At 40.0% G+C, this 19,675-nt stretch overlaps 2 protein-coding genes across 14 annotated transcripts in view; both read right to left on the bottom strand.

Annotated features, from left to right (window-relative positions):
• Positions 1 to 5,631: 5,631 nt before the first annotated feature.
• On the bottom strand, positions 5,632 to 11,433 carry gfi1ab (growth factor independent 1A transcription repressor b). Of its 3 annotated transcripts, XM_034882550.1 has the most exons (7): positions 11,333 to 11,433; positions 8,755 to 8,873; positions 8,027 to 8,245; positions 7,010 to 7,386; positions 6,601 to 6,738; positions 6,297 to 6,462; positions 5,632 to 6,127 (listed from the first exon to the last, which is right to left on the bottom strand). In XM_034882550.1, the coding sequence occupies exons 2-7, from the start codon at positions 8,864 to 8,866 to the stop codon at positions 5,949 to 5,951; spliced, it is 1,191 nt and encodes a 396-aa protein (XP_034738441.1). In that variant the 5' UTR covers positions 8,867 to 8,873; positions 11,333 to 11,433; the 3' UTR covers positions 5,632 to 5,948. The 3 variants fall into 3 exon arrangements, with proteins under 3 accessions (XP_034738441.1, XP_034738440.1, XP_034738442.1); XM_034882549.1 differs by lacking the exon at positions 11,333 to 11,433 and having other exon boundaries at positions 8,755 to 9,132; XM_034882551.1 differs by lacking the exon at positions 11,333 to 11,433 and having other exon boundaries at positions 8,027 to 8,212; positions 8,755 to 9,126.
• Positions 11,434 to 12,819: 1,386 nt separating this feature from the next.
• The window catches only part of evi5b (ecotropic viral integration site 5b), a 47,106-nt gene continuing 40,250 nt past the window's right edge, over positions 12,820 to 19,675 (bottom strand). For 3 of the 11 annotated variants that reach the window (XM_034882540.1, XM_034882545.1, XM_034882544.1), the window contains 3 exons: positions 16,488 to 16,583; positions 13,286 to 13,486; positions 12,820 to 13,255 (listed from right to left, as the gene is read on the bottom strand). In XM_034882540.1, the coding sequence (XP_034738431.1) occupies positions 13,157 to 13,255; positions 13,286 to 13,486; positions 16,488 to 16,583 (396 nt within the window). In that variant the 3' untranslated portion in view covers positions 12,820 to 13,156. Of the gene's footprint in view, positions 13,487 to 15,386; positions 15,397 to 16,487; positions 16,584 to 19,675 lie in introns of all 11 variants that reach the window. The other 8 variants (XR_004658041.1, XR_004658042.1, XM_034882541.1 and 5 more) reach the window with 8 other exon arrangements.

The following is a 19,675-nucleotide window of genomic DNA, read 5'->3' on the forward strand; positions in this document are numbered from 1 at the left end:
GGCCGGCGAGTCACCGGACTCAGCATCAGGAAGTATCGCGTGATAATAGGTCTCGCAATGTAACAAATTATTTCACAGCACTGCACGTATACGCTCATTCAGGAACCAGCTAACAAGGTAGCAATGGAGTTTATCCAAACTATTGTCATGGCTGAGCCGGCAAAAAAGAAGCAGAAAGATCAGAAAGCATTGTTGGAGGAACAGAGAAAGAGGAAACGGCAGACTGACCGAGGGAGGAATGAAAGATAGGAGCTGCCAAATATCTATTCATAAGCTGTAGGGTTTTTATAGAGAAACCTGCGAGCAAAAAACGAGAAGAAATGACCAAAACTGCATAGCACCCCTATAAAGTGGTCATATGTAACTTTAGGTTGTGTTGATTCTAGCGGCCGCTTTGGGTCAAAAGCGGAGGTGATTTTATCACTTGCTGTCACATGGTGCTGTACTGCACACTGTCTTACTGAATTAGCTTTAATGGAAGGTCAGTTAGTTAGGATGAATGTTTTGCTCAGACAGAAAAACATTCATTTACATTAATTTTTGCCTTTCAACATTGCAAGTGTAGCATACGGTAACTTATCCTACTTGGGATATATCATGAGGTACTGGAAAAAATATATAGATTAACAAAAACATGGACTAAAAGGAATAAAACGTCTGTGTTACATGGAAGGAGACATATTTGAATGTAGGCTACTGTTGTGCAAACACAACGCCCTATCTAAAGTCATTTTATGAATGAAATGGAAATATTACATACCTAAGGGGCCAATTTGTAGTGGATTTTGAATCACTAAGAATCTTGTAATTGTCTCCATATGTTAAAGGTCCGACCAAAGCTGACTTGCGTTTTCGCCAGTCATCTGTCACTTTCCCTTTTGGCTTTTAGTTCTTTATTTAATTTCCTTATTGTCTGTGATGGCCCTGCCCCAGATAACTTCTAAAATTACATTCAAACAGAATTAGGCCTATATAAAGACATCTCTAGCTACCTTTCACCTACGCTAACACAGGCTTTTCCGGTGTTACAAAGAAATCTGTGAGCCATCAGAATGTGTTACTGTGGCGCAGTCTACCTGCTGCGAATCATTCTGTAACTGTGTCGGAAAAATCCCGGGCAGAGGCATTAATAAAACTATTTAAAATAGCTTTTTCTTTCTTTTCTATGTTAGTCTCATTTGCTGGCACAGGTAATTTAAGATCATTGTATGAAAAATGACAGAGTTTCAGACACATAACAAAGTCACTTTAATACATTTAAAATGAAAATCTAATGGGTATTATTGTGGTATGTGTCAAATAAGTAATTTAAACTCATAATAAATACCTAGAGAGAGTAAAGAGAAAATAAAACGTATTACCTTTTCTCTAAGGTGCTTATCCTGTTAACATTCATGGGGGGACCTCACCCAGAATGCAGTTTCAAGAGGAACACCCAAGGGGGTAAGCGAGCCTCCAAAAAGCGTACCTCCCATTGAGACATTTTGATCCCATTGACTGCCATTCATTTTGGCCTCACTTTGAAAGTGAATAACTTTACATCTGAACTTTCCATTTAAAGACTTGATACGTCCATTGTTTATTTCTGAAGAAACAAAACAATGTATACAAGATTCCATTACCTTGTATCTGTTTAAGTGAACTTACTAATGTTAACTAGCATGTTGGTTAGCAGCAATTAGCCTGTGCCTATGTAATCTCCTAACATGTACCTATGCTCTCCGTCTCTGCTGATTGGGAATGATTGAGATTTCTCTTGGCACAGCTACTAGAAGACTTACAACTTTCAGACACGCTGCTCACATCTACGTCTCCAAGCTCTGTTGGAAAAGTGCTTCTAATGTCCTTCACTGGTCTAGTCTATGGCGTCACTTTGTCCATTAATTTCACAGTCTATGGGAACACCCTACACCCTAGACAGGGCTGCTAAAACATTACAAGCTACTAAATTAAGTAACCTGAGCTCAGTTTTTGAAACTTGAGCTAAATTACTTCATGGTGTAAAGAAAAATCTAAAACAAAGTAATCAGCAAACATGCAACACTGTAAAAGTGTGGTGTGTGTGGAGGCGGTTTGGGGGAAGACTGGTCCTCTCCTCACACGTGTTCAGCCTGTCAGCTGCCTCGCTTATGTCTCTTGTTATTATTTTCCTCTCATTCTGCTGCCTTTTCTTCGCAGAGTCATGAATAATTTGTGTCTACGCCTTGTTGCTTGATGACAGCTGTGCAGTTGGTTTGCAGTCTGTTTTTCAGATCAGGTGAATAATGAATAAGCCTCTGCAACAAAAGAGCCTATATGTGTCCTGCCTCTCTTCATCTGTCCCAGCTTAGTTGGCGTGTCAACCACTGAGACGGGGACAGGTGAGCAGGAAAGTCTTTCTGATGCTTAAAAGTTTCCTAAATAAGAGTGCATACCAAATGTTTTATTTCATGTCATCTTCAAAGAACTTCTCACCATCTTTTACTATATCTGAGCATATTAATCAGTGCTCTCCGAAACTTGCTGTTAGTAATCCTGTTTTTGTCTCAGGTTTTCTCTATGTAACTGGTCAAACCTGTGTGAAATCTGCTGATCAGAGTGTGAGAGCAAATACCACAACATCATTACAATATACACAACTGTTCTGCAGGTCCTCAGGGAACAATCACATTTGCTCTTTCTTCATGGAGTCTTCCCTACATGTGCTAATAAGTACAACATTTGAATCAGATAATTCACCAGATGTTGTTGATTCTATATAATTACTCTTGTCAGCTGTGTGGGCATGATCTGGATCTTTATATTATCTATGAGGTATTGCAAGTTATGTTTTGATCAGGTTTTCAGCTTTAGTGCATCAAGCTGAGTATTGCAGTTTAAAAAACCAGGAGGTGGAGGTCTAGTTTCTCATGCTGTTGCAGCATCTCCCTTATGAGTTTTAAGTCTCTTTTCAAGAAAGAAGAACTGAGTGAGAAGAAAAACTCACACTTATTCAAATAAGTCTTTTCCACAGTTATTAACCTACAGATTAAAGCTATATTATTTATGTAGATAATGTATCTGTCATGCTTAAACAATAGAAGATGCTAAAACATCTAAATCAGAAAAGCGTGTCTCTGAAATCTCTCTGTAATATTCATGTTTAATTTTTACATGAATAATGAATCATCCAAAACCACAAAACCCAGACACCGAACTTTCTAATTGCACAACTATGTCTGTCAAAAAAAATTAATCTAGTCATACCTCTGGGTGTATGCATGTGTGGTTGTGTGCACAGATGAGTGTGTGCACTTACGGACCAAGATGCAGGCCTAGATTTGAGCCTTAGACTGCAATGCTCTGATTACTCGCCCACTCCAATCGATTGAGTCTATTCATATTTGATATGCCTCGGGGCAGTTGGGCAATGCTTTAAAAAAATCCACCCCTGCCCTTGGAGGAAATCTGGTCAGCCTAATGGCTTTTTTGAAGATTCTTGCTCGAAAAGCTTCTCTCTGTGATTGTGCTTGCGGAGTGACTCTCAGTGGGAATCATGCAATACCTTCTGAGACTTCACAAATGATTCGCATTCTTACCAAGCTGCTGTTCATTGTCTTAAGAAAGGTTGTGAGAGAAGTTTGATGTCAAAATAGCAAACTCAGCTTTACTCCAGCAGGAGGGCATTTCCCTGTGACCAGATCCAACACAGAGTCGAGAGACCCTTTCAGACAGCAGCACTTTTCTCTGTGATTCATCTGTGAGTCCTCATGATTTCCTTTAAAAACTGCACATTTCCTGTAAAGTAAGCCACTTGCTTATAAACGGCACATTTAAGATGTCATATTACAATAAGGGACATGAGGTAGTGTTTTTAAATAGCCTGAAACTTCTTTTAGAATCAGCAGAGTTAAACAACACCAAAGCATCAACTATTTGTACTCCAAAGCGGCTGCAGGTGTTCAGTCATTAATTAAGATAAAGATAACCTTTTTCTTTAACTATGCCGAGGTACAATACTGATAATTATAACTGCACCCCCTGGGATTCTTAAAGAGAATAAATGACGTGTCTCTCTGTGCAACATAGCACCAAGGTGCACAGCTCCGTTAGGTCTTGCTTCAAATGAGCTTGCCTTTTTCTGTTCTCCTCCCTGTTCATCTTGAGGTTTAAAATATTCAGTATCTTCGCAGGCTTGGATGTTGTACGATTTTGGGGGAAGTGAGGCATAGTAAATCCTTGTGAGTCAGTGATTTCAATCAATGTTGAAGGAAGACGGCTAACTGATTGTTCCTCTTTTGTTAGAGTAAAGATGAGATAGTGAAAGAATGGTGGCAGGAATTACGAAGACAGGCAGCTGTTTGTAAACTCATCTAAGCAGCAGTTTTAGGACTTGAGTCTGAAGCATCAATGTAAAACATGATGGAGGTTGTATAAAAATAACGTTATGTGGAGGTGAATCGCTTTTCAGAAGAAATGGATTACATTGGTTTCATATGTATACATATATGTATACCTTATGAGAATGACTGAATGAAAGTCATTATTATCCCACCTGCGTTTTTAACAAATGTCACTGTCAATGTAAAACCAATGTTCTTAAGTTTGTTGTAATTTGTTGTTAATGTCAGTGTCTATATAGGATTTATTATTGCCCGATTTCAAACTGTCCACCCAGAGGCCTCAGGTTAAATCACTTATATAACAGAACTCTAATAAACTATTCAAACTCCATCCCAGCAGCAGTCCCTCAGAGGATCACAGCTGCTGCATGTGATGCCTTGTTTGCCAGCTTCCTGCCAAAAGTCGTTTTTTTTTTGTCTTGCGTATTTTTTAAATAACAGCCATGAGGGTAAAACGCATCTGGTTAACGGTTAAATCTGATCAGACTGTTTAGGGTTAAAACACATGGCTACAGTGGTCATAACAAACAGCAGCCACTGCAGCCTCTGGGCAATCACAATCACGGCATCGACATGGTTAAATGTCCTGGCCCTTTGTTCCTTGGTCGGCTTATGGCTTTAAGTCACAACAACAGTGTAGTTTGTAGGTGGAAAATTCAAATAAAGCAGTTTAATTAAAGCTAAATTGCTGCTAAAGCTAAGTGTACCACTACTCCTACTACTACTAGCCTACCAATAATAATTATAATAATAGCATGGTTATTATATAAAATAGCAAATAGGCTAATACATTCAGGGGAGGTTTTCTATCATTTGTGGGAAGAGATATGAGTTATATGACTTGTTTTATATTTGGACATTTGGTAGTTTTTTGTATCTAGTTGAAAGTAGGCATATAACGAAATAAAAATGCCTGGAAACATAAATTTGGTCGTAAAGGACTAAAAATTTATTCTGACAATAAAATGTGCAAAATGGAAAAATTGCAAATAAGAACCTGGTGTGCAAGGCAGTAACCCCCCTGTTTATTAAATCCCACAGTGTGAGGAGGCTGTTTTGCCAGCATGTCTCCACACTGAAAACAAAATGCCTCGGTTGTTCGGAGAAGCGCAGATTTTCATCTCTGTTATGCATGTTGATCCGGTTATTTAAGTGTGAGAACAAATATTTTGGGCCCACTGAAGCTGATTCATATCAGTCGACATACAAACATGATACATTTGTTTTAACATGCTCACAGTTCACAGCTTAAATCTGTTTTTTTTTGGGGGGACATTTATAACAATCCGTGGAATAATTAGTGTTGATGTCTTCGCAGTGCAAAATGTCCGTCAGAAGATGACACAGTTTGTTTAATTTATGAGACATATACATTTTCTTTATTAAAATAAATAAACAAGTCGGCCGAGATATTTAGATATTTCTTTAAGTTTTCACAAAGCTAAAGATGGTTCAAAGTGAATCTTGATCCAAGAAATGTCCTCAAGGTGGGAGAAAATGTCTACTGTCTAAAATGTCTGTGCGATGTCCTCACTCGTTTCAAGAATAATGAATCAAAGACAGGACATGGTGTGAGCAGTGATCGCTTCATTTCAGGCCGTGCTGCGTCTCTTTGTGTCGCCGCAGATCAACTTTTCTCTGGAAACCTTTGCCGCAGAGGTCGCAGCCGAAAGGTTTGTAGCCGGTGTGTTTCCTGCTGTGTGTGATGAGGTTGGAGCTCTGGCTGAACGCTTTCCCACAAACCTGGCATTTGTGTGGCTTCTCACCTGAAAAACACATTCAGAAACCATATTAGTGGGGGTTCTATTTTATTCAACATGATTTTGAACTTATACGCACAAGTTACGCAGAGAACACTGGAAACCCAACAAGATTTTAACTTAGGCCTAATGTATTCCATTGTGTTGCATCCCAGTCTGCATTTTCTCCACTTGCCTGTGTGGATGAAAGTGTGTTTCTTCATGTCTGATTTCTGGTGGAACCTCTTCCCGCAGTACTGGCACGGGTATGGCCGAGTGTCGGAGTGGATAAGCAGGTGCGTCGACAGAGTAGACGACCTCTTAAAACTTTTACCGCATATTTTGCAGTCAAAACTTCTTTCCTGAAACGTGAGCAGAAGCGGGGTTAGTCAAGATTTCTAGTCAGCACACCCACCCTGACGGAAAAGCAGTCTGACAGCAGCATGCGGACCAAGAAAAGGTGCGAACAGCAGGATGCGGTTGAAAGTGTGTGCAGTTACCTGAGAGTGCACGGCTTTGTGTTGTTCCAGGCTGACTGCGTGTCCGAAAGTTTTGCCGCATATTTCACACGCAAATGGCCTGGTGCCACTGTGCGATCTGCGGACGTGGACTTCTAAACCATGCGGAGTGGAAAACACCTGTGTAAAGGAAGAAAGAAGGCATCGGTCAGTTTTGGAAATAACAAATAAAGTTTAGCTGAAAAAAATAAATATATTTGTTAGGCTAAATACATAGTTAGTCCCAATTAATTAATAATGCATAGTTGGGAAATAACTTTAAGAATCAAGGAGGTCATTGGGATCATTTGATTTACAGGCAGCAACATTTTTGCAGTTTTTTGTTTTAGATGCCCAGCAGCAGCAGCAACTGACTGTGTGTTTAACCCCACCAAAGAGTCTCCATCCTCACCTTACTGCACTTGATACACTTGTAAGCCCCATTGAGGATCAGACTGGAGCACAGCAGGTCAGACTGGGCCTTCACGTGGTGGGCTTTCCTATGCAGGCCTCCCTCTGGGAACAGCAAGGCAGCAGCATGCCTCCTGAAGTCTCCATAAGTCTCCTCGTCCTGAGTCCGGTCTGCGTACAGGGCCAAGTGGGTGGTGCTGTCCCCGTATAAGGCCAACGCCGTTGAGCCCCTGTCCACCTCCATACCGCGGTGAAGGCTGTCCTGCACCATTGGCCTCAGCCCCGGTCCCTGGTAGCTGCTCCACGCATACGGCCGGAAGGGAATACTGAAGGGCTGGGTCTCATCCACCAGAGGAGACAGGGACTTCTCCGAATCAACTGAAGAGGGGAACAGAGGACAGATCAAATTTTTATGAAACCAGGTTAGAGCAGGGCGTTTCCACGGGGGCCGACAGGACATAAGTTTCATGCAATGTTCTATCAGATAATTCCCATATGATGATGGCGTTGGGGAAAACATGCAATATCAGATGTAGAAGTGGGGTATTACAAATAATCAGTATTGTCGAATTTGGCCTAAAGTTATTTCAAAGCCCAGCACACTTTTACATAACCTATAGGCTACATAACCAAATGAACTCATATGACAAAAGTAGCTTCAAAATAGCCTATGATTTATAGTAGGCTATATGTAATCAAAGTGACAGCGTTCTTAGAATATAACTCATGAAATAAAACACATAACTCGTATAATCTGCCACAAATGCCAAACATATTTTGTGTAGCCTATATAAAATATATATAAATATATAAAAACTTATCCGTGTGTGATCATCGAACACGTCTACAAGGCTATTAAAGCAGTGTGGTTCACAAAATGTGCTGACAATTTAAAATCACATATTTCAGATAGACATATGCTCAAGCAAAAAAATGTAAAGACGTTCATACAAAGACTTAGATGTGTCCGCGTGTGCCTATATAATGGTGTGATGAGTCTGTGTGGTGGGGGTTGTACCCGGGGATGCAGAGGGGGACGGAGGCCTCCAGAAATCCTCACAGTCCGGAGAGCGATCGGACAGGCTGTCGGCGCAGCTCAGCGGGGACTTCGGGGACAAATCGGCAGCGTCCGCCAGGTGGGAGTCCGGAGAGAAGCCGTACCTGTCCACCGACATCTCGGTGTCATCTTCAAGCTTATCTGCTTCTGAGAGGTCACAGGGAGGAGCGCAGTCAGCATCTCAACGAAAGGAAGCAATATAATTCTAATGTATTTAAACTCACTGCACAACTGTAAGCTCCTTTAATGCGTTGCTATACATCTATTATTGGTCTAATGGAAGGGATTTTTCGTTAGCGTGAAATCCCAGTGTGTAGGTTGTCCACTATAGGCTACATCAGAAATTCCACTTTCTCCATTTTTGTTTCAGCATTTTTAGAAAAATTATTTAAAACCTATCCATAATTCAATAAACTGTACCAACGCGGTAGAGTTTTTAAAATGTAAAACAAGTAATAGGCTACTGTTGTATGTAGCCTATGTAGGCTATTTTCCCTTTGTGGTTTATAATTTTATATGCATTTAACCATAATAATGATCCTGTAAAATGTCCGCAGTTATTGACATTACAGGTTTATTTTAGTTTAAAACTTTGTTATAGGCTACGTGAAATGGGATAGAAATGTAACATTCAAAGACACATTTTACGCCGTAAAGGAGATTTGAAAACGGAATCATTTTATACATACCTGAGCATATGTGAGCCAGTATAGTATCCAGCCTGCTGTAGTCATCCTCCAAACTGCGGGGCTGGTGGTAACTGTGCGCCTTCTTACTCTTCACCATGAAGGAGCGAGGCATCTCTGATCTGAGAGCGGACTGATCCCTGACAATAATCCAGCTGTAAGGGACGCTGCTGCTCGCTCTGAACTCTGCTAAAACCCGATCTCCACTGGGTGGGAGCTGCGGGTCCAAGTGCTTTAATATATTTCAACCTGATGACGGAGCATGCGCACAACCTCCGTCCTGTCTGCCAGGTGTTGCACGGACAGGTGTCACTGCAGAGACTCCTCCGAGCACTGCACTACAAAGGAACCGCCTACAGTTTAGTCAGCGCGCAGTGCGGTCAACAGGAAAAAAGGCCTAGTCTGCAGCGGGGGCGATGTCTTCCACCGCATGCAGCCACTCAGTTCACGACTTCACTTGATGGTATATCACACAGTTGTTTGCCTTTGCCTGGCTTTTGTTTCAAGAAACCCTCGTGGACTTATCAGGAGTTGATTTTTATTAGACAATAATTGACTTTTGAATCGGGACCTTTTTTCCCGTGCTGAGCCCCCATCGACTGCAGCTCGTGTCTCTCCAGAGGAGCCTGTGGCGATCAGGAGAAATGATAAAGGCCTTATCAGCGCCTTACTCAATCTGACAGGGGAGAGGAAACGTGGAGGGGCACCCCAGGGTGTCTGAGAGCCTGCATATAGCATGGTAAAATAAAAAGGGCGGGGGAATTTCTAAACCGACGGAGTCCTAATATAGATCATAATCACTTAGAAATACATTATTTCACAATGATATCCTCTACATCCTTGCAGGTTGGACAGGAGTGTGTTTCGTGTTTTTTTGGAAACACAATGGAATAAGATAATAGTAGCATCTGCAATGATTGACAAATTCCTCACATTAAATTCATATTTATCGGGACTAAACCTCAGGCCCCAGGTGTCCATGACAAGGTTTGGTGGAGCTTGGTCCCGGTCTGGTGCTCAGTTGGGCTGTATAGGCTGTTATTATGTGACAGACACTCACCGTCCTCACGCCTGCGGTGACAGTTTCACATTACCCTGGGCATTATGCTCAATAAGAAGGTGCCCCATGCAGACAATTTGTTTTCTGTTCGGCAAGGACGCAGATTGTGGTGCATTTTAAGCGTCATTACGCAACGAACAATAGGATAGAGTCGTGCGTCCTGGTGCCTATCTTTCACCGCAGGTGCAATAAGTGAATCCCAAAACTATTACAGTGATGAAGTGAGAGGGACTTTATTATCCCAAGGCAAATAACCATCACAATTAATACAATTATGATTATTTGAGTGGAACTGCATTTTACTGATCAGCATTGTAAAAAAAAAAAAATATTTTAAGATTTTACCAATGGGTGCCACAATTTTAGATCACATAGACTGGTTGAATTTAATCACACTGACATCTTGAACATGTTCTTATAAATAAATCCACTCAAGTCATCACTTGCATGACCGTAAAGATGTTTCTTTACTACATTGGAGACCCAGATTGGTTTCAACCTGGATTTATCAGATTAAGCCCGAGCCCTGTAACAGCTACAGAGCGCAATTAATGCATGTTCGCTATCAGGACACTATAAGCTACAGGCAAACCAGCCTATCGGTAAACGGAGGGCAGGAAATCAAAGCGCCACATGCCCAGGCTCGATTAGGCAGCACACGGCCGTGGCATCCGGACACAGTGTTGGTGAAGATATGAAGCCCGATAAAGCGGAGGCCCGCCGGCTCTGCTGCCCGAGCAGACAGGCCGACGGAGGAGTTTCATAACGCTGCGTAAATTAACTACTAACTAGGGCATCCTGCAATGGTAATCAAGAGACCTCTTACAATAATATTACATACAATAATATTAATATTTTACCATTGTGGTCGTTTAACACTGGTTAGAATACAACGTATTCCTTATTTTGTCTGCATAATTTATTAAAATATGCCATCCTTTCTATTGAAATTCAACCTTATAAAAAAGCCTCTGCATCTAAAAACACCAAACCATTCATGTCCCCACACGGCACCGGTTGCAGATTTTAATGCGCTATTATGGTGAACGTTTTAGGATACACCATACAAATAAAAGTTAATAAACAAATATTAACAAATAAAAAGGTTAGTATATACAGTATATATCTGTAGTAGTTACATCCATCCTTTACAGTCCTTACTAAATTCGAATAATGTTAGTTGTAAATAAAAAATCAATCAACAGATTTCTATGGCAACATAATCATAACAAACATTACAACATAATCAGGCACAACGCTGTATGGCGGTTACAGACATGAGTTGAACCCAAGTTGTTCTTAGTTTTGAGGTTTGACAACCAGCTTTTTAAAATTTTGAATAAACTGTCACTGCCATTTACTACGCCATGAAATGCATGTTCAAAATATCAAGTATCATCAATCACTGCAATACAAAGTATACAATTACACTAAGCCCACAGTACTTTTACCATCCCAATAAGACTGTATTAATGTCTACTACAAAAAAATGAATCATTAGCATTTGGCAGCAATACATACCTGGTTATTGTTTCAGAGTGCCCGAAGAGACATGTGTTTTTAAAATGTGGTTTTCTGCATGAAATGATTGGTAGTTGAGCCTCAGCTCTATAAACCGCGAGAAATCACTTCCTGAAAGCAGTCAATCTAAGTATGAATCTTGAGAGGAAGGCAGCATTGAGACACAACATCCCCCATGTGCTCACTCTCATCTAAACACATTTCAGTCTGGTTGAGGTGGCTCAGATTAGCGGTCGGCTACCCATTTAAAAAAAAAGACATCAGTCATGGAGTTTATCAAACGTTTATTGTGAACTCATCACACACCCAACACAACAATCTCATTTAGTCTCAATAGTGTGCTGTCTGCTCCATAGTGTGGCTATGTGTGTCCTTACTGCACTGCAGACTCAAAAAGTGCCAAAACGTGTTCCTCTCCCAACAAACAACACAGGGTATCGTGCTCATCAAAGGGACATTATCGTCACCAACTCTAACTCAGAAGCTTTTCAATTTCCTGGACATGACACCCAAGACTTTCACTTTGACCTTGACTTTTACTGAATACAGGAGTTAGTGTTCAATACAGACATTCAGAGAAATTCAAAGTCTTACACATCCAGGTCTGGGCACATGAAATGGAGTGGAACTGGCCTGTGTTTGTGCACAATCAAGAATATAGTGCTTACTTTGGTAACACTTGACAATTGCAGCTTCCTCCCCATTTTGTGTTATAAAGTTTGCTACGTTGTGTCATCTCAGCTTCGTCTCCCAGTTTAATTTCCCTAGGACTGCCATCCATTTCCGTGCAAATTTGTGATACACAAAACTTCTGGTAGACATTAGTCATGTTTGACTCATCGGCAAATCTACTGTGCTGAATTGACTTTTTTGAAAGTAAAGCCTGGATGCTTTCAGAGAAATCAGTACAACAGCAACAGTAGTTATAAATCTAAAGTAACTGCTCTGAAAACCGTGAGCTGAAGTTTTCTTATAAGGAATAATCAGCTTTTCTTATTCTCTTAACAGGAATTCTCACTTATCTCAAAAACAGGATTTGTGTTATATTAAACTAACTCATATGTCCCTTTTTCTGATTTTACAATATATTCTAAACATTAGATATGCAGTAGATACTTATTTTCAAGTTCAAAAGGAATTGAAAAAACAAACATAATACACATTTACATATCTACAAGTATGCACATGCCAAATTGACCCTGTGGTACACCAGCCCTGGTGAAAGGAATGCGGCACGTGCTAAGGCCAAAACGTCAACATTACCTCAAGCCCGCACTGGCTGACAGAAGCGGCTTTGATACCAGCGGCTGACCAGGCTGACCAAGCTCCCCCCCCCCAACACACACACAAACAAACAATACAATTCTGCCTCTGCATGACGGACACTTAGTAGTAACGGCATCAATACATTTTTGATGTTAATTTATAAAATGCTTTAAAAATATAAAAACATTGGATGAAGTGTGTAATATAGCATAAAATGTTGTACCAACAGGAGGAGGTCAACCCCCTTTACCCCCGCCCCATTGTGGCCCAGGAGATGATACGCTCCACATGTTTCCATTCTCTTCAGAGGTCCACACTAATAGGTTGGCTTCTGTCAGAGGTGCTCAGACAGACGGTCCTCAGAAAGAAAACAAAAACTACAAATTGGAGGTAAACAAAATAAACTAAATCCATAAGTGTGATATGAAATGATGAGTTTCCTTTCTAAAATTCAGAACTCTAAATCCAGACATCTACTCTGAAATGGCTGTTGGAAACACATCTCCTGTTCTTCAGTGAGTGCTGACAGCCTCTGTCCCAACACCCGGTGGGTGATCGTCACACGGTGGTGGACTTGTGGCTGGTGCTCTGAGGTACAGAGAGTCGCAAGGCCTCATCATCGTCCTCCTCCTCCTCCTCCTCCTCCTCCTCCTCCTCCTCCTCCTCCTCCTCCTCCTCCTCCTCCTCACTGTCGGTGTCCCTGAGGTTGGGGCGCAGTCTGATACGGACCCCGCTCCTCTGCTGGGTGTTGTGGAGGGTCGGGCCCTTGACTCCTTCTTCATCTGAAGACTGGTAAGACCCATCATCCTCCACATAGTGATTGATCATGTGTATTCCATCAAAAGTGGACTGATTGGCCAAGCCCCTCTGTCCTTTTAAGCAGCAAATCTGGGAGAGTAAGCAACACAAAGGCTGTTTAACCCTACATGCAAAAATTAGCCAAACACATACAATAAACTTAACACCCCGGCCCTGCATGTTCAACTCAACTCAATTTTATTTATAGTGCCAAATCCCAACAGGAGTTATTTCAGGACACAACCAGATAGAGTAGGTATAGTCCATACTCTATACTTTACAAAAACCCAACAATTTCCTCACGAGCAAGCATTTGATGCAAAAGTGGCAGGGAAAACTTGCTTTTTACTTGCCGAAACCTTGGACAGACTTCTAAAGTACAAAACAAATACTAACAAGTATGACATGTACAAACACAATATATTAAAAATATTAACACAAGACGGTCAAATCTTTGGCAGACTATGATATTCATAATGAACAGTATCACTGGCACATATGGAAGGTGATGTCTTTCACAAATCTAACATGCATGCAGAATTCAACCAAATGGAACAATGTACGAGTTGTGTCCTAATTCCATACTACATTCCAACACTATACACTAAGCTCTGCATTCTAATTCACATAGTTAGTACACAATAAATCAATATCATTCACCATTCTGTACTAATAGGAAATGATACAAGAAGTACACTAAGAAATGGTTCTGCAAAGATTCAGAACTTTATATTTAATAATTAGTTTCCCGTGTTTTAGCTAAAAGTACATTTGTCATATGCTTTGTATGTGGTGGGACAATATTGTCCACTATATGACTGCATACTGACATTTTTGGAGAAAACATTTCCAGTGTGAATGCACTGAAAACATCCTTAGAGTACGTACGTAGTGTGGACGTGGGATAAAGCGATTGTATAATTGTTTTATGGTTTAGGGATAGCTCCATTTGGGACTGCGTGGGAGGCCGTCCTACTGAAAACTTTAGAGAAGTAACTGTTCTCTGCCATTTACCAGAGGTGACAGTAAAGCCATTGTTTATTTGCCAAACCAACCAGTTAGTCCTCATTCTGTAAGAGCCCTGACACACCACACAGACGGTCGGCTGTCGGTCCAAGTTGTCTTAGTTTTTGCAGTGTGTCCCAAAAAATGAAAAAATAAATAAATTTTATAATACAGGTCTATGTATATTTCCAAGTAAAACCAAAGGCATGTTTTAATTTGTGAATTTCTTGAGCTGCACCTGATATTCATATTGCAGCCTTTTAGTTATTGTTATAGTGTTTGCTGTTGGCTTTTTTCGGGTGATGAGACATGTTGAATCTGTGTCAGAGCTGTCAGTGAGGAAACTCTCTCATTGGATGTTCAGCTAATGCAAATAAGTACACGGGAAGAAGTCTTTGGGGTGTGTTCAAGTACAGCTTTTTGGCCAAAAAACGCGAGGCAACGCTACGGTTATCTTTTGTCACCACTAGTTCTTTGCTGTCTGCCTAGTATGTCAGCTCATTTAGTCTTTTCTCTTTTGATGAGGCTTTATAGCGGGCTTGGTTAAGGGCTACAGTACATGACGGTTTAAACAACAGGAGGTTGGATGGCCCATCTGTACCAACTAGGGCTGGGCGATATGGAGAAAATCTAATCTCACTATGTTTTTGACCTAATACCTTGATATCGATGTCGCAATCATACCAATTACTGATTAACTATTGGTGCTTTCACCAAATATTTACACAATGAGATTTTTGATAGATAATCATCAGTAATGTGAATATAATGAATAAGTGGGTAAAGGCAAATAATAGAAAAGTTACAACAGTCTGGTAAGTTCAGAAAATGACATCACTTTTCTGTAATGCAACCCTTAAAGCCAGTAAAAGACAACACTTATGCCATTTTACAATACTACAATATCCAAAATCTAAGATAACTAGTCTCATATCACAATAGCAATATAATATTGATATATTGCCCAGCTCTAGTTCCAACTCACCCGAGTCAGCCTGCCATGCAGCAAACATGTAGAAAGAGATGCATTCAGAGGCCAGTTCAGAGCACAATACCAAAAATAACCAAAACCCACATTTACCTGCACCTGTCTAAATGTGGCAGACTGCTTTCCTGTTGTTGCCATGGAAAAAGGAAATGGTGATCTAATCAACATCTTCCAGACTGCAGTCACAATTTCCAGCAATATGATGTAAGGTTTTAATTTCAATTATGAGGGAGGAAGGTGAGGGGTCATGCACCACACACTGCTTGCAGGTTTGCTCACTGCAGACACTTGAGTTAGCATGATTCATAGCAGGCCAGTCACCCAAGATGACCACAAGGCAAAACCAAGTGAGAAAGGAAATGATTGTGACTGCACTGCCTTAATATAAACTGCAGTCAGAAGAAACAAATGCAACTCCAGTTTAACCAAAATTCACAAACTGTGTTGGTCCAGTTGTTTGTTCTTGCTTGTTTTGATTCAATAACAGATATCAAGATATGATATTCATGTTGTAAATCACTGATCTGCTGGAAAACAATGACGTGAGGTTCTCAAGCACTAAGTAGAAAATTATTCTGTGACAGCTTTTCAACACACGACATTGGACCTTCTTGCATTGTACATGCATCATAAAAAATAAGAACTAAAGAAAGAGTAAATGTGAATGTCTAAGGTATCAAGTTTAGTGGGAGATGCTTTCACTTCTCTGATGTCAGTTTAATTAATCACAAATCACATTTTTACTTGTTATTCATATAAAATCTTCAGTTGTAATTTTTAACTCTCTTAAAGCACATCTATCTTGGTTCTACTCTGTGATCAGCTTGGTAAAACCCTCTTGTAGAAACATCTGTAGGTTATGTCTGTGAAGGTATCTGCAAGAGGTGTGCAATGTCAACTATGCACAGGAAGTGTCTGGGTGTTGTTAACACTTCTTCTAATATGCCAGCCTCATAGAAAAACCATATCTGAGGGAATGTTGTAAAATCTTCTGAAACGCTAGATCAAAGAAATGGCAACTGCAAAATCTGAATCTCTACAAGGAAAAAAAGGTAGTGTGATTACTAATGGCCTTGATGCTTGTTTTACAAGTCTCACCTCATGTTTTAGCTCTGCTATCTGGTCTTTGAGGTCGCGGATGTACTGGCTCGAGTCTGTGTGGTTCAGCTGGCCTTGGACCTTTCCTTCTTCTTTCTGTTAATGGAAGGTGAAAAACATTATATAGCCTCTGTAGAGAAAAGTGGTTAAACTTTGAACTAAATGGTATACGCAGCATACGTGTAAAAACACGTAATACCCAGGGACTTAACTACTGTACAAGCAGGACAAACACTGGCAGATACCAGAGCCCCGCTACTAAAAAAGCAGCATCACAAAGTGCCAGATGTCAGGGGAAACACACAAGTGTCATTTGTGCTTGATTTCCTCCTGGGGCCCTAGGGATGAGGCTGGTTGTTAGCTTTAACAGTTAAACAGCCCATGTGATGTTTATCTTCCTCAGTAAAGACATCTGCAGGCATTGGAGACAAACACATACTCTATTTCAAACCTCAATCACACCCTTGAACCTGCCAGTTTTACCAGTGAAGGGTGCGTTCAAACCACAGGCTGCAGCACAGGAACACAGACAAAAAGGGAAGATGTGCGTACATAGCAGGGCTGGGATGTCAAGGTGAGGGGTGAGACTGAGTCTTCTCTGGTTTGCCAACACCCCAAAATACAGATGGGGTTTTTGATTCCTGTGGTAAGGTGGGGTTGAATACAGTGTGTCCCAGTGGACTTTTTTTTCTCACAGGGCGTCTAAACAAGTAAGAATATTCCAAGAATGTATTGTTTTTGAGGTTTCTTTGCTCCAAAACAACGAAAAGGCAGTTTATAAGACTTCCTCGTGTTCAGTTGTGTGAATCAACAGGTGTCACGCTGTGGCAGGAGACGTCAAACGTCTCACAAAAAATGTCTTCCTCACACTCCTGCTTCTTAAATCTGTTGAATTAAATACGTTTTAACAGTAGGGGAATATGAGGAAGGGGAAATGGGCATCCTCTGTGAAGTCAACTACGTATAATGACGTGGAAAGTTAAATTTGTTTACTGTACCTGCTGTAGTAAACTGAGCAGCTACAATTCAACCTCTGATCAAAAACTTCCTAATCATCACATCTTGAGCAAGTGAGCAAGATCATACATCAGAAAAGAAAATCCCATGAAATGCACTTGCCTATCATGACTGTGTTGTTTCAGTCAGCACATTCAGATTATTTTTTACATTGTTTGTGCATTTGTATAATTTCCCCATAAGGGATCAAGAAAGAGTATCAATCAATCAATCAATCAATCAATCAATCAATCATCCTCTCTGTTGTGGCAACAACAAATAGCTTATTTTGAATGTGCAAAGACATCTGCGGAGGATGTGTGAAAGTTTATGATTAAAGTAATATTTTTACTATTGCACAACAATTATAATTTAACATTCAATGTATTAATTTAATAATTAGCTGCCTCTCAGTAAAAAACGTAATGTGATCGATCTAAAGTTGCTCTTTTAAGTGATATTAATTTAACTGTAGTACAGATGTGTTTCATTCGTTTTCTTTTTCATAGCATATTTAACATGTAAAATGAATGACAGGATACATTTTCCCCACTACCCAACCAAACACAGAGTAAACATAAGAATGTCCTTTATAACATTTAGTATAAATCTCTGAGCATGTCATAGAAACCTCAAAATAAACCATGCATGTCACCTCTGGTAGAGTCTCTGCTCCGAGATGAGAAACCACTTCCTATGAGCCCAGAGATGGTGGAGCTGTGGCGTTTAACAGAGGCTTTGACTGTGATAGTTCAAGAGTCCTACACATAAAACTTTCTAGACATCTTAGTTTCATTAACAATGTTTTCATCATTACTCAATGGAATTTATCATTAACTAGTTTCTCTTCAATAAATCTCTGCAAGTTTGTCTGTTGTTATTGAAGGACCATAAGGCACCTTAATGTTTAAAGTGGTTGGCTCTTCATTGATATCTGCTCTTTTGTCTTCTACACACAATATTTTGACTCAGACAAAGTTAATCGGATCAGATAGTGACCTCTCACATCATTGAGGAAGCTGCAAATTGTTACCACCAAAATTTGTCAAACCATCTCTGACGAGGAAGGCATGAAACTGATTTATCTTTTGTATGGACTTTTTCTTGTAATTGAAGCAGTTTTTACCCACAACATATAGAGCAAGTAACCAAACCACAGACCAAGAAGCCAACAGTGGCACAGTGATTTCTGTTCAGACAGAAGTTAGATTTAACACAATGCTCCTAATGGAAACATTTAACAAAATGTGTAAGCTTGCTATAAAACACATTTCCTAACTAATCATAATATTAAAGGAAAACAGGGGAGTAAATAAAGTGTAATGCCTTGTGTTATTGAGAATTCAGATTCTATAAAGTATGAGGGCGGTAGTGGTAAATTTTGGTGTTGCATGTTTTTGCTCCATCACTAAGTAACAAAACCTCAGACCACACTGTGTGATTGTGTGTGCATGTGAAGGGGAGGAGGGGGAGGAGGTTTTTTTTGTAGGTGTCAAACTTATAAAAAAGGCTTAATGTTAAATCTAAAACATCTTAAACTCAGTAAATAAACGTACAAAGGAACTTTACAACGCCTTTATACAATTAATTTATACTTATAAAACCCTACAATGTGGTTGTATACTGATATTGTATTCATACAAGGAGTAAGTTTACATGTAGGTCTGCCAACTTCATTAAATATCATGGCAGTGTTGTGACGTTTTGTGCTTTTACCCCAGTTATAAAATAAGATGAAGTGACATCTTGAATTTGCACCAAAAGAAAATTGAGGTAACTAAGTTTCAGCTGTGAAATGCACTAAACTGAAAAACTAAAATCTTAATACTATAATCTGACATCACATATTACATGTTTTCTCATCCAGATTGAAGGTTTGGAAAATGTGTACATTCTGATTTGAGGTGGATTTGTTGTTTTACTTAAGTTAAAATTTGTTAAAAAAAAAAAAGACAATACAAATCTATACTAAACTCTCTATCCTGCCATCTTCTCATTTGCTGTTCACGCTACATTAGAGATGTAGCGTGAAAAACGTTTCATATTAATGAATAAATAAGTTAAAATTGGAAAAAATATGAAAATAACCCTTATCTGCGTCATAAGTACTGCGTGGGTGTGGTGGTTTGATCAGATTTAATCAACACTGGTGTTTCCTAGGCAACATCAGCAAGCAACACATCAATTGCTAT

Source organism: Etheostoma cragini, chromosome 9 (assembly GCF_013103735.1).
Source record: "Etheostoma cragini isolate CJK2018 chromosome 9, CSU_Ecrag_1.0, whole genome shotgun sequence".
Classification (NCBI taxonomy): Eukaryota; Metazoa; Chordata; class Actinopteri; order Perciformes; family Percidae; genus Etheostoma; species Etheostoma cragini.